The sequence below is a fragment of the Numenius arquata genome, chromosome 6 (genome assembly GCF_964106895.1).
Source record: "Numenius arquata chromosome 6, bNumArq3.hap1.1, whole genome shotgun sequence".
Classification (NCBI taxonomy): Eukaryota; Metazoa; Chordata; class Aves; order Charadriiformes; family Scolopacidae; genus Numenius; species Numenius arquata.
Window position 1 is genome coordinate 118988 of NC_133581.1, and position 12332 is coordinate 131319.

General features: G+C 67.0%; 3 protein-coding genes across 4 annotated transcripts; 1 reads left to right on the forward strand and 2 right to left on the reverse strand.

Moving 5' to 3' along the window:
- Positions 1-5209: 5209 nt before the first annotated feature.
- SELENOH (selenoprotein H) lies at positions 5210-6507 on the reverse strand. Its single transcript, XM_074149819.1, has 4 exons — positions 6053-6507; positions 5820-5965; positions 5632-5745; positions 5210-5404 (listed from the first exon to the last, which is right to left on the reverse strand). The coding sequence occupies exons 1-3, from the start codon at positions 6196-6198 to the stop codon at positions 5645-5647; spliced, it is 393 nt and encodes a 130-aa protein (XP_074005920.1). The 5' UTR covers positions 6199-6507; the 3' UTR covers positions 5210-5404; positions 5632-5644.
- Positions 6508-6894: 387 nt separating this feature from the next.
- Positions 6895-9417, reverse strand: TMX2 (thioredoxin related transmembrane protein 2). Of its 2 annotated transcripts, none has more exons than XM_074149262.1 (8): positions 9210-9417; positions 8614-8674; positions 8329-8442; positions 7918-7994; positions 7735-7841; positions 7557-7622; positions 7329-7458; positions 6895-7243 (listed from the first exon to the last, which is right to left on the reverse strand). In XM_074149262.1, the coding sequence occupies exons 1-8, from the start codon at positions 9396-9398 to the stop codon at positions 7097-7099; spliced, it is 891 nt and encodes a 296-aa protein (XP_074005363.1). In that variant the 5' UTR covers positions 9399-9417; the 3' UTR covers positions 6895-7096. The 2 variants fall into 2 exon arrangements, with proteins under 2 accessions (XP_074005363.1, XP_074005362.1); XM_074149261.1 differs by having other exon boundaries at positions 6907-7243; positions 7542-7622; positions 9210-9402.
- A 254-nt stretch (positions 9418-9671) lies between these two features.
- On the forward strand, positions 9672-11347 carry MED19 (mediator complex subunit 19). The gene is made up of 5 exons (XM_074149728.1): positions 9672-9870; positions 10218-10474; positions 10561-10657; positions 10748-10842; positions 11011-11347. Exons 1-5 carry the CDS (start codon positions 9672-9674, stop codon positions 11077-11079), a joined length of 717 nt encoding a protein of 238 aa, XP_074005829.1. The 3' UTR covers positions 11080-11347.
- The last annotated feature ends 985 nt before the right edge of the window (positions 11348-12332 follow it).

Genomic DNA, 12332 nt, shown 5'->3' on the forward strand with positions numbered 1-12332 from the left:
AACCCCGATGGAAATTCCCCATCCCCTGCGTCACCCAGGGCTGTGCCCAGCCACCCGCCAAGGCCGTCGCCCGAGTCCCGGCCCCAGCAAAGCGAGGGCTGTGCCTCCGGGAACCAGCTCCTGGCCACCTGAGGGCAGACAGAAAGATTCACGGTCTGACACGTTCCGCTGGGGCGGTGGCAAGAGCTGCGGTCGCGTGTTTTTAGTCAGCAAACTGTTTTAGACAGCGACTATGGACGTTGATGTTTAAAGAGAAGGGTCAATGGGACAAAAGGGTGTCAGTGCTTTTTCCAGCATAGATTATTTGGTAATAGTAAAAGTTACACTCATAAAAAGCCTCTTTTGTGTATCTACAGTGGGAGTGTTTGCTGGTATTGCCGGATCACACACTGGTACATTTTAAGGCTGTTGGTGTGGAGGGAGAGGCAGCAGCACAGCTGCTGGGGGTGCAGCATGGTGCGGGCTCTGTGTGACGGGGATCACTCTGTCACCTCCGTGAAGCACCAAAACCACCTCAATGCGAAGAGCCTGTGCCGGCCCCAGCACCATGTGCGGCTGTTGACAGCAGCTCTGTGAGCCGGCCAGGCCGGAGACCCTCGGGAGAGCGGAGCTCAGAGGCAGCCCATCCCGGCGGCAGACCCCCAGCTTCCCCACCACCCTCAGCCCCTCGCAGGAAACATGACTGCCACCCTTTCCTACTGCCGCCGCTGGGCTCCACTCCCACTCACCGTCAGGGACACACCAGGCTGTCACGGCGTGGCTCTGGTCCAGGGTGACCACTCCAGTCTCGTCCGGCCACCCCTGCAGGACATCAGGATCCCATTGTCTGTGGTGGACCGTGAGGCAGAGGAGCATCCGTGCCCTGTTCCACCCGACAAACCCTTTGTGTGAGCTGGGGGGCTCATGCAGCAGGGGGGAACTCAGCCCTGCCCCGGGAGGAGGCGTGGGAGCCGTTCTGAACAGCGTGAGTGTAACTAATGCCTCTGGAGCTGAGGGACTTTGTTCCTCCTGTCACCCGTCAGCTCAGGAGCTCATGGGGCCCCCAAACCCCCTGTGCTCTCTGCCAGGGGTGCAGGGTGGGTGTTTGCCCCTTGTCCTGGCCATGGCTACCAGCTTCTCCTGTGGACACAGGAGCCGCCAGTGTCCCTGGGTGCATCCCAGGACAGGGACAGATATGGGTCACTCACCCTGTTATCACCCCTGCCTCTGGGGTGGCCTCGGGAGTGGGAAGAGGGACACAGAGGGACACAAAGGGAAGGGAAGAGCCTTGGCCATCCCTGGGGTGGACAAGCAAATGCATCTCGTTCCTCCACAGCAGGAGCAAGGTGACCGGCTGAACACCTCAGCCTCCACTCCCGGCCCGGAGGGGATTTCTTAGGCCACATGAAAGGGAGGAGAGGAGACGCCAGGCATTTCTCCCCTCCTGACGACTGGTGCCCTTGGGGAGGCAGGCAAAGCGCGGGCAGCCCTTCCGTCTCCCTTCGCAGTGGGGCCGAACAGGCACCAGGGGAGCTTGGACGAGCCAGTGCCAAAGATTTGGGCTTCTCCAGTACTCGGCACGTTGCCTCACCCGCTGATAGTGAGGGGAAGTTCCTCCAATACCAGGCCTTGGGATTTCGTAATTTTGCTTCACGCGGGCTGGGTGTCTCTCCCTCGAGGTCTCGGCTCACCCAGCTGGCAGGCGGTTTCCACAGCTGATGTCCCCCGACTCACAGAGAGCATCCACTCGCGCCCCAGCTTCGGATGAAGGGGAAGGAGTTTTCCTCTCAGCTTTGCTTCTGACCCCAACTCAGTCGATCCCCCTCTGCCGTCTCAGCGTGGTTGGGGCACGACACAAACATGACACTGCAGCGGGGAAGCTCGGCAGCTCGCCATGTCCTGGGGCCAGCTCTGTCCCTTCTGCAGGGCTGTGGAGACCTTCTCTGAAGCTGACGATTCTTCTCATGGGCAGTGTTCCAGGGATGGGACCAGGGGCCAGCGGGGATGGGCTGGTCACCGGGCTGGGGACGGGTTTCAAAGCAGGAGGCAGCGGCAGTCGGGCTCTGAGTGTGGCAGGCAGGGCCCTCGGTCAGCGTCCGGATCCATCCCCTCCCAGGGAATTCAGGTTTTCCAAGCGACAGCTCCGACCACTGTAATTCCAAAAGATTGCAAGGGGAGGGGGAGGAAACTTCTCTATTTTTCTTCTATTTTTGTGAGCATATGATAGCACTTTGATACAAAATTATGTGTTATGCTGTATCCCTGGGTATTTATGGCCGGGCTGCAAGCCACCCGAGGTCAGTGGAAAGACTGCCACTAACCTCAGCGGCCGCTGGCCCAGGCCCATCATCAGGCTCTTTCTTCCTTGGTTTGTGCCTGTTTTGCATGCAGCAAAAAGTGGAGAAAAAACCAAAACACCCTCACATGTCAACCCAGATGAAAATCCATCTGCAAAACCACGGAAAATAGCAGGGGATGATACTGCATTTGAAAACTTTGTAGGTTTAAAATCTACAGAGTCATTTAGACTCCTACTCTTCTGCAGCTCTTGAAATTTCCACCCACTTTGGCTGTTTGTAAGAACGGCTAATATCTCCGGGCAATCGGGCTGGGATTATTATAATTGTTGTTCATGTGTGTGGAGTGACTGACGCAGATGTTTTTACAATGGATGCTTTATAAAATGACAAAATACTTTCAAACTAAGTAGGCAGCATCATTTGCACGAATGACGGCTTCCAAAATACCCACCATCAATCTTCCCCGTCCTGCCCACTGTCTGTGTCCCCCGCGCCTCCTGAGAGGTGGCAGCGAGCCGCGAAAACCCCATTTCTCACACACAAGGCCACAATAGATTCTGAAAATCCAAAACAAGGCCCAGCACAGGGCTCTGAACTAATGAACTCCAGTGCCACCCTGCCAGGAAGGGCTGCCTGGTGGGCACCACGCTCCCGGTACGTCTCTGCTGTGCGCCGGTGCTGGTCACCAGGAGCGGGACAGAGCTCATTCCTCAGACCGCAGCCCGTCTGCCCTGTCCGTGCCCTGCAGGAGCGGGGCGAGGGCTGGGACAGGGCAGCCCTCACCTCCCCGCACCTCTGCGGGCACAGGGGTTCGCTCCCGCCGCCTCCCGCGCCCCAGCAGGGGCTGCGCCGAGCAGAACCCCCAGCACAACGACACTCCACCACAAGCCACCACCGCTTGCCTCCAGACTCCTGCCAGCGCAGCGGCACCACAGCCAGCGCGGGGCTGAGGGAAATGGCCAGGGTCACACCGGGGAGGCCACGGCGGCGGAGGCCTGCGGCGAGCACTTCCCCAGCGCCCAGCCGGCCACCCCCGCTCCCCGCCATGGCGGCCGGGCCCTCCTCAGCCCGCGCCCCGCCCTCGCGACCTTCCCGCCACAGCCCCTGCCGCGCTCCCATTGGCTGGCAGGTGCGATTGACCGGCAGGGTGGGCCAATGGCGGGGCTGACGCTGGGCGGGGCGACCCGACGGGCCACGCGAGGCGGCGGGCGCGAGGCGCTCACGTGCCGTGAGGAGGGCGTGCGGCCCCGGTCCCCGTCCCCTGCTCGGCCCCGGCGGCAGGTACGCGGCGGGCCCGGGGCGGGGGCTGCGGCCGCGCCTCAGGCCGCAGGCAGGCGAGCTCCAAACCGGCCGGTTTCCCCCCACAAAATCGCCGTGGCCGGCGCCCTCTGGTGGCCGAGCGGAGCCTTGGGGGCGCGGGGGGCACCGCGCGGCCCGGTGGAGCTCAGCCTGGCCGCTGCACGGGCGACCGGGCCTTCGCGGGGAGGACGGATGGACAGTGGGTGGACACGCAGGGCTCACAGGCCATCGCACGGCTGTCACAGCCTTATGGCTATCGCGTGGCTGTCCCACGGCTAGGGGGGACACTGCAGGGGCCCATGGGGCTCTGCATGACGGCTGTGAGCTGTGTGGACGGCTGCACGGGTGATGCAAAACGTGCCTGTGCTGGCCCCGCTGCACCCAAACCACTCAGCCCAGTCCGGAGCAGGGGAGGCGGGCCGCCATCCCCACGTCCCCAGTGCCATGCTGTCTCCGCAGGGTGCCCATGGGCTCTCCACCGGCCGCCCCGAGGCTCCTCTACCGCAGCACCCGACTGCTCCGCACAGCCTTCCAGCAGCTCCACCAGCAGCAGCAGCGAGACGATGCCTTCTGCGACGTGGTCCTGCAGGCCGAAGGTGAGCAGGCAGCGTGGCCAGAGGCAGCGGTGCCCTCAGGGTGCCCACGACCCCCCAAGGGAGGGTCGGGGAGAGCGAGGGGGGCTGCAGGGCGGTGACAGCTGCTGTTGCGTTGCAGGGGAGGCAGTGGTGGCCCACTGCTGCGTTCTCTCCGTCTGCAGCCCCTTCTTCATGGAGCAGCTGGGCCGGGAGCTGCCCCCCCGGGGTGGTAGGGTGGTGCTGGAGCTGGGGGGGCTGAAGATCAGGGCACTGCGCAAGCTGGTGCGTTTCCTCTACACGGCCGAACTGGAGGCCACACGGGAGGAGGTGCAGGAGGTGCTGGTGGCTGCCCGCCGCCTCCGTGTCACCGAGCTGGAGTCACTGCAGCTTCGGGGGGGGCGCCTGGTGAGGCTGGGACCCCAGCGGCAGCTTGACCGCTCCTGCCTGCGCCCCCCCCGGAATGGATCCCCTGTGGCTGTGGGCACCAAGGCTGAGCCCAGCAGTTCCCCTGGGAGTACCGGTGTCCCCCCGCGAGGGCGGCCATGCTCTCCGGGGACCGTGGACCCCAGCCCTGGCCCCGTGGAACGGGTGAAGCTGCGGAAGGTGGAGAGTGGGGGGTGCTGGGAGGTGGTGCGGGAGAGGCAGCCCCCCACTGCCACGGCAGTGGGCAAAGCAGGGGCTGTGGAACTGCAGCCCTCGCTGGACCTGGGTGCAGTGGGGCGGGCAGGCAGGCGCTCCCCGCCCTGGTGGCCCCCACAGAGGAAGCAGGGCCAGGAGTCCCCTGCACCCCAGCAGGGCTGTGGGCAGGCGGTGCTGCCAGGGGACCCCCTGTGTGACCCTGAGGAGGAGGAGGTGGACGTGGGGACAGCGGAGCCATGCCTGCCCCCTGACACCCGCTGCGTCTGGCCCTGTCCCTCCTCTGGGTCGGACGAAGAGGTGGACGTCCTTGCCTAGGGGTGGCTGTGCCCCCCCACTGCCCACCCTCGGCAGTGCAGCCCCCCCTCCCGGCAAAGGGGCTGTGTGGCACTGAAATAAAGCATTGGAGCCAGCAGAGCTGCGCCGTGGGGCTGCCGAGCTTTATTGGAGAACAGCAGGGGGACAAGAGGAGGTGAGGGGGGACAAAGGGGGTCCGGTGGCAGCTGCCCATGGCGGAGCTGCAGCATCAGAGACGGGACTGGGGCTGGCAGGTGCCCCCCACTTCGTCTCGCCTCTTCATGGGTGCTCGAGCCACGGGTGCCGGTCCCGGCCTGGCTGTGGGGAGAGCGCGGTTGGGGTGCGGTCTCTGTCCTGTCCCTGTCCCATCCCTCTTCCTGTCCCCATCCCTCTTCCCATCCTATCCCCATCCCTGGCCTCGACCCATCCCCGTGTCATCCTTGTCCTCATCCTGTCCCATCCCTGTCCCCACCCAGTCCCTATCCCCATTCCCATCCCTGGCCTCGTTCTGGCCCATCCCTGTCCCCATCCCCGTCTGCACTCACCTGGCTGCCATCTCTATGCCAAGCTGCTCTTCAGGGCCTCCACCACGGCCTCCGGCTGGGGGAACTTCAGCTTGCGGGGAGGGCCCTTCCTGATGCCGCTCCAGAGCTCCACGGCTAGGGAGGAGACAGGGGACGGGTGAGGGGTGCCGGGGAGCCCCCCCCGACACCCTCCCGGCCCCGGCACTCACTGCTGCCGTCCTCCTTCACCAGGGACACCTCGAAGCTGTTCCTGCGCGGCGGGCGGGGGTTGATGTCTACGGGGAGGTGCGCGGCGGCCCCGCGCAGGGCCTCACTCACCGCCGCCGCCGTGCGCCCGAACACGCGTCAGCTCTTGCTGGGGGGACAAGACGGGGTCAGCACCCGGGACTCCCCAGGGTCCCCCCCGGGCACCCGGCTGGCGCTGGGCCGCGGGGCCGCTCACCAGTGCTCGATGACGACGCGGGGGCCGGTGACCCCCGGGCTGTCCTCGCCCAGCGCGTGCGCCCGCTTCGGCGGGGGGTCCGCCGGCTCCGGAGCCTCGGCCGCCGCCGGCTGGGGGGCGCCGCGCTTCCTCCGGCGGGGAGCCATCCTGCGGGGAGCCGCGGGCGGTGGGGGCCGCTCCGGGGCGGGGATCCTACGAGAAGGACCCCTGGGATCCGCTGCTGGGGTCAGGGAGGGTCCCCACGAGGGTCCTGCTTTGGGAGGGAGCCAGGAGGGGCCGGTCCCCGGGCACCCACCGCACGGGGCGGAAGGGGGGAGCCCCCGCTGGGATCCTGCCCTGGCGGGCGCGGAGCGGGTGCCGAGAAGCCCTCCTTGGGGGAGCGGGGTCTCGGGGGTCCCGCCGTCGGGGGGGGGGCGGTGAATGCGGATCCCGCTGCAGCCGCGCCGCCTCCTTCCTGCCGCGCCGACCACGTGCCGCCACCGCGGGCGCCGCGCCGGCCGCCGCCACTCGAGCGGGCCGCGGGGGGGGGGGAAGGATCGGGGCTGGGCGGCGCTCCGAGGTCCAGAGGACGGGGCCGCCCCCTCTTTCCCCTTCGCGCCGCTCGCCTCCCCGGCACCCGCTCGTCGCCGCCGGTTGGCGGTGGCAGGCCGGGCCGGGGTAACGCACGGAACTCCCGCACCCTCCCGGGTACACGGAGTGGTTCCGCCCGCGCGCCCGCCGCTGCCTGATCCCACCCCGCAGCGCCAGCCAATCAGCGCGCGGCGCCCTCGCAAGCCCCACCCCCGGCGGCCCAGGCGGGCACCGCCCCCCCGGCAGCCCACGGTCACGGTCACGGTCACGGTCACGGTCACGGTCACGGTCCGTTTATTGTCAGCGATGAAAATGAGCGTTACCCGCAGCGGGGGCGGGGTCTGTCCTACCGCCCTGCCGGGCCCCGCCCACACCGGGGCTCCCCACAGGGCTGGGCCCCAGGCAGGGCTGTGGCAGCCCCCGGGGATGGTGCCCCCGGGGTGAGGAGCGATGGGTGACAGCCCGAGGCGGCTTCTACTTCTCCTTCTTGGTCTCCCCGTGGGGGTGCCCGGCGGCGGCCTGCGCCCCGGGGGGCTCCTCGGGCCCCTCCTCCCGCGGCTTCGACTGCTTCTTGGCCTTCTGGTAGAGCTCGTTCAGGTTGAACTCCCGGATCACGTTCTCCTGCATCCAGAAGGCAGCGTCAGCACCCTCAGACCTCCCTTCCCAGAGAGCCCCTGCTGCGCCGGGCGGGGGGGGTCCCACCCACCTCGGAGAAGGTCCAGGACACAGCCCGGCCCTTCTTGTCAATCTGGGGCCGGCGCATGGTCTCCGTCCCGCCCTGGAAGAGGATGAGGGTGGGCAGCTGCTTGGTGAGGGGTGAAGTGCTCACCTTGTACCTGCGGCAGAAGGGGGAGAGGCCAATGGTGACCCCCGTGGGCTCCCTAGGCCAGTGCCCCTGCATGGGCCCTGCTGCCCAGACCGCCTCCCCCCAGACCTGGTGCTGACGTCCGTGTACCGGCCGACGTCCACCTTCCCGAAGTGCAGCCCGGGGCAGTTGTACCTGGGGAGGAGGAGGACACATGGCTGCAGGTGCCACAGGCGACCACAGGGCTGGGAGCAAGGCCTGGCCCCAGCCCCACTGCTCGCCTAGGCCCCCTGTGGGCACCGCTCACTTGAGAGAGAGGTCGGCAAAGATGGGGGCGAAGGACTGGCACTCGCTGGACCAGTTGGCAAAGAACTCGACGATCCAGGTCACCCGCTTGTCCCGGTCCAGCTCCTCCTGCCACAGGGGTGCAGGGCTCAGCAGGGGATGGTGGGCAGAGTCCCCCGGCACCCCCCGGGGAGGGGATACTCACATCGATGGTCTTGTCACTGAAATACTTGATGTACTCGGGGCCCATGTAGAGGGGGGGCTTGCAGGTCATCAGGAACACTGCAACGACAGCGCCCCTGAGCCCCACCAGCGCCCAGAAGGCCCAGCATGGGTCTGGGACCAGGTACCTCCCGCCCCAGGGAGCCCATCGCAACCGATGCGGAGCAAGCCATGGGCCAGGCAGAATTGCCCCTCAAGGCGCTCCCTGAGCACACCCCCAGCCCAGCGCTGTCCCCTGAGCCCATGGAGACGCCTTGCACCCGCAGCCTCCTCCAGCAGCGAAGAGTAGAGGTCAGCCCCATGGCAGGGGTGAGGAGGGCAGGCCAAGCCAAGCCGTGCCAAGGGGGCACCACTGCCACCTCCAGTGCTACAGGTCACCCCACACAGGTCTCACCTATGCAGAGTGTGAGGTAGAGCAGGCCCATGCGGATGTCAAGGCGGAAGAAGAGGATGGCGTTTGCCACTTTGCTGAACATGAAGATGTTCCCAATGTGCTGTTCCACAGTGACTGGAGAAGGGAGAGAGGGGTAGAAGATGGGGCCAGATCCCCTCACAAGACCGGGGGGGATCCTGAGGGTGGGCCAGACATGGTCGTCTAGATCCCAACCCATCCAGCTCCTTGCAGGAAGAACCACAAGCAGCCCCCTGTGCCCACCCCACAGCACAGGCCCCAACTCACTGGAGCGTCGGTTCTTCATCATCACAATGGCGCTGAGGAACATGAGGATCTCCACCTCCCGCTGGGACAGGAGAGACAGCGTGAGCAGGAGGCACCCAACAGAGCCCTGCAGCTGCCCAGCGCTGCTGGGCTGCAGGGCCGGGGAGCAGCCGCCAGTGCAGCTGCAGCCATTCCACCCTCCTGCAGCCAGGCTGCTCCTGGCCCAGCCTGGCACAGGGATGAGTGGCCATGCCAGGAACCGCTGGCCCCAGGTTCCTGCCAGTTCCCTGCCTACTCCTAGAGCCTTTCCCTCCCAAATCCTGAGGGGGACACAGCAAGGAGAGTGGGCTGTCCCTGCAATGACAGTCAGGGCCTCCCACCATCGCCAGTGCCTGGGGAGCCCCTCAGCAGCGGGGCGGCACCGGCAGAGAAACACCAGCTACTACTGGGCACACCCCTCCCTCAGCAGGGCCGGGGGCGCAGGACCAGAGGCAGGCCGAACCCAGGGACTGAAGGGGGTGGGACACGGGCCCGGCGGGCTGCGGGGGCAGGAAGGGAGCCGGGTGCGGGGGTAGGCCCGGGCCGGGCCAGGGGAGCGCCAGGCCGGGCCGCCTCACCCAGTCGAAGTCGCAGGGGTTGCCGTCCTCCCGCTGCGAGGGCAGCCCCTGGCAGAGCGGCGGGACCTTGCGCACAAGCAGGAAGGCGGTGGCCAGCAGGGCGGAGAGCGGGTAGTAGGGCCGCGCCAGCCAGCGGCATAGCCCCGGCACCGAGTACAGCAGCGCCAGCAGCGGCGCCAGCACCGCCATCTTCCCCTCCGCGCGCACGGCCGCCCCGCCGCGATTGGGCCGCCGGACGGCTTCTCCGCGGGGGGCGGGACTTCTTCCCCGCTGGCCAATGGCGAGCGGCGCTGTCAAAGGCGTCCCGCACGCCTGCAGACCAATGAGGGTGGGAAGAGAGAAGCGGCCAATCAGAGGCCGGGCCTGAGTCTCCCTTAGCAACCGGGGCGGTGGGCGGGGCCTGGGCCGCGCTGGGCCAATCGCGGCGGGGCGGGGCGGCCCCGCGCGGGGCAAGCCGGGAAGATGGAGAACTTCTCGGCGCTGTTCGGCGGGGCCGAGCCGCCGCCCTCCGCCGCCGCCGCCGCCCTTGGCTTCGGGCCCGCCAAGGCGCCGGGCGCCGGGGCTGCGCCGCCCCCCGCCGCCGCCGCCGCGCCGCCGTCGGGCGAGGACGCGGCCCGCAAGGCTGCCGCCGGCCCCTTCTACCTGCTGCGGGAGCTACCAGGTGCGGGGCGGGGGGGCGGGCGCCGCGCTCGGCCAATCGGCGCGGCCGAGCGGCGTCGCGGCGGTAACTGGCGTCGCGGCGGGCCAATGAGGGGAGAAGGTGGTGGGCGGGGAGGGGCGAACTGACAGCGCGGCTGACCAATGAGCGTGTGAGGGGGCGGGGCCGAGCGGCTCGCGGTCGAGTGGGGAAATGGGGCCCTGGGGGGGGGCCGGGGTCCCGGTGCCCGGTGTGAGGAAGGGGATCGGGGCCGGGGGGGCCGGGCCGGGGAGGGGGAGCGGGGCCGGCGGGAATGGGGGGGCCCAGCCCCTCCATCCCACCCTCTCCCTCCCTCCCCGCGGCGGCGGCAGGCACCACGGAGCTGACGGGCAGCACCAACCTGATCACGCACTACAACCTGGAGCACGCCTACAACAAGTTCTGCGGGAAGAAGGTGAAGGAGAAGCTCAGCAACTTCCTCCCCGACCTGCCCGGCATGATCGACCTGCCCGGCTCCCACGACAACAGCAGCCTGCGTTCCCTCATTGAGAAGCCCCCCATCTGCAGCAGCTCCTTCACCCCCCTCACCGGCACCATGCTGACGGGATTCCGCCTCCACGCCGGCCCGGTGAGCCCGGGGCTGAGAGCCGGGGGCGGCTGCGGGGGGCGGGCGGTGCCCGGCCTGGCCTGACCGGCCCCGTCTCCCTTCCCCAGCTGCCCGAGCAGTGCCGGCTGATGCACATCCAGCCGCCTAAGAAGAAGAACAAGCACAAGCACAAGCAGAGCCGCACCCAGGATCCCGTCCCCCCAGGTAAGGGGCTGCACCTCGCTGCCGCAGCCACCCCCTCATCTGTCCAGCCCCGGGGGATGCCCAGCTCCCCCAGCGCTCTCGTTTCTCCAGAAACCCCCTCGGACTCCGACCACAAGAAGAAAAAGAAGAAAAAAGAAGAGGATCCGGAACGGAAGAGGAAGAAGAAAGAGAAGAAGAAAAAGAAGGTGGGTGGGGAGAGCCAGGGCCTGATTCCCAGCACGTACCCACCCTAGGGGTCCACCTGGCAGCACGTTTTGCCCAAGGTGGGGGGCAGCGAGCAGCCGCTCCCTGGGGGTGCTGCTGTGGAGCAGGAGGTCTCAGGGGATACGTGTCTGTCTGTCCTTCCTCTGCAGAACCGGCACAGCCCGGAGCACCCGGGGGTGGGCAGCTCCCAGGCCAGCAGCAGCAGCAGCTTGCGGTGAGGCCGCCCCGGGGATCCCCCCAGCCACCGGGAACGGCCCGACTGACCCTGGAGGGACTCACCCTTCCTGCAGCACTCGGTGGGGGGGCTCGGGCTGGCCTGTCCTCCCCCCTCCTGGCAGAGAGGACACCCCTGCAGCCCCCTGGAACCCGGGGACACAGACTCTGCTGGCACTGGAGTTCCTGACCTTGACCTTTTATACCAAAACAACCCGGTGCATCGGGGCCTCTCTTTTTTAGTCACCTTTTAATTAAAGTCTCTGCTCTGAGGAGGGGCTGGTGGCAGTGGCTGCTCCAATCCTCGGCCATCAGGCGAGGGGAGGAGCTGAGACGGGGGGAGCCCATGGTGGGACGCAGGGCTGGTGCTGCCCCAACACGCTGTGCTCTGGGAGGGAGGACGGTGGCTCCTGCCCTGCTCCCCCCGAGCAGGGTGCAGCAGTGGGGGGGGGGGTGGGCTCCCACCTTGGCTGTGGCTGCTGGGCTGGGTTGAGGGGGCTCTGCCCTGCCTGCCCCTCACCTCCCACGCCTGGCGAGGACAGGAGTCACCCCAGAGAGGCAGCGTGTCCCCAGGCAGTGGTGGCCTCTGTCAGAGCGCCTGGGGTGCCGTTGTGGGCACTGGGACCTCCAGACACCGTCACCCCAAGGTCCTCCTCTGGTCCCCGTGTCTCTCACGGGAGCCTGAGCCTCAGCAGCTCCTGCTCCACCGTCCCTAGAACCGCTTCTCTCCTGCCCTGAAAGAAACTTACCTTCTGGGGGAGCAGAGTTTGCCCAAAACCACCCTGAGGAGGTGCCTCTCAAAACAGGGCTGGGCTTGGGGTCTCCTCAGCCCCGCCTCCCCCCCCCCCCTTCTCCCCCCGGAGCAGAGGGAGGGCAGGAGCCCTGCGGGGGCTGTGCCGTCCCTGGACGCTAAACAAAGCACACGCATGCCTGCTGGGGTGGCTCATTAAATATCCTTTTATTCCTCTTCTTTTTTTTTAAATGGCTAATAATAATAAAAAAAAAAACCGGCGTGGCTCTGCGGAGGCCACAGGAGAGATATTGCCGTAGAGAAAGAGTCAAGTAGTGCCTGAAGTTTCACGGGCCCCGCGGGGGTGCTTTGCCCGGGCGGGGGCGGGGGACGGGGAGCACTGGGCTCCTTGGCTGCGTTGTGGTTTTTTTTTTGGCATGTGATGAGAAAAATATTGCTTTACGGGGCCATGCCCCGCTGGCCTTCCTCTTCCCCAAATGGAAATAAAAACAACCGTGTGACAGCACG

Bases quoted from the DNA above. Each gene is read 5' to 3' on its own strand.
- MED19 (XM_074149728.1), top strand. From the start codon at position 9,672: ATGGAGAACTTCTCGGCGCTGTTCGGCGGGGCCGAGCCGCCGCCCTCC. The intron at 10,658-10,747 runs GTAAGGGGCTGC...TCGTTTCTCCAG, and splicing joins CCAGGATCCCGTCCCCCCAG to AAACCCCCTCGGACTCCGAC. The intron at 10,843-11,010 runs GTGGGTGGGGAG...CTTCCTCTGCAG, and splicing joins AAGAGAAGAAGAAAAAGAAG to AACCGGCACAGCCCGGAGCA.
- TMX2 (XM_074149261.1), bottom strand. From the start codon at position 9,398: ATGGCGGTGCTGGCGCCGCTGCTGGCGCTGCTGTACTCGGTGCCGGGG. The intron at 8,675-9,209 runs GTGAGGCGGCCC...CTCCTGTCCCAG, and splicing joins ACCCCTGCGACTTCGACTGG to CGGGAGGTGGAGATCCTCAT. The intron at 7,244-7,328 runs GTGGGTGGGACC...TTCTGGATGCAG, and splicing joins TGTCCTGGACCTTCTCCGAG to GAGAACGTGATCCGGGAGTT.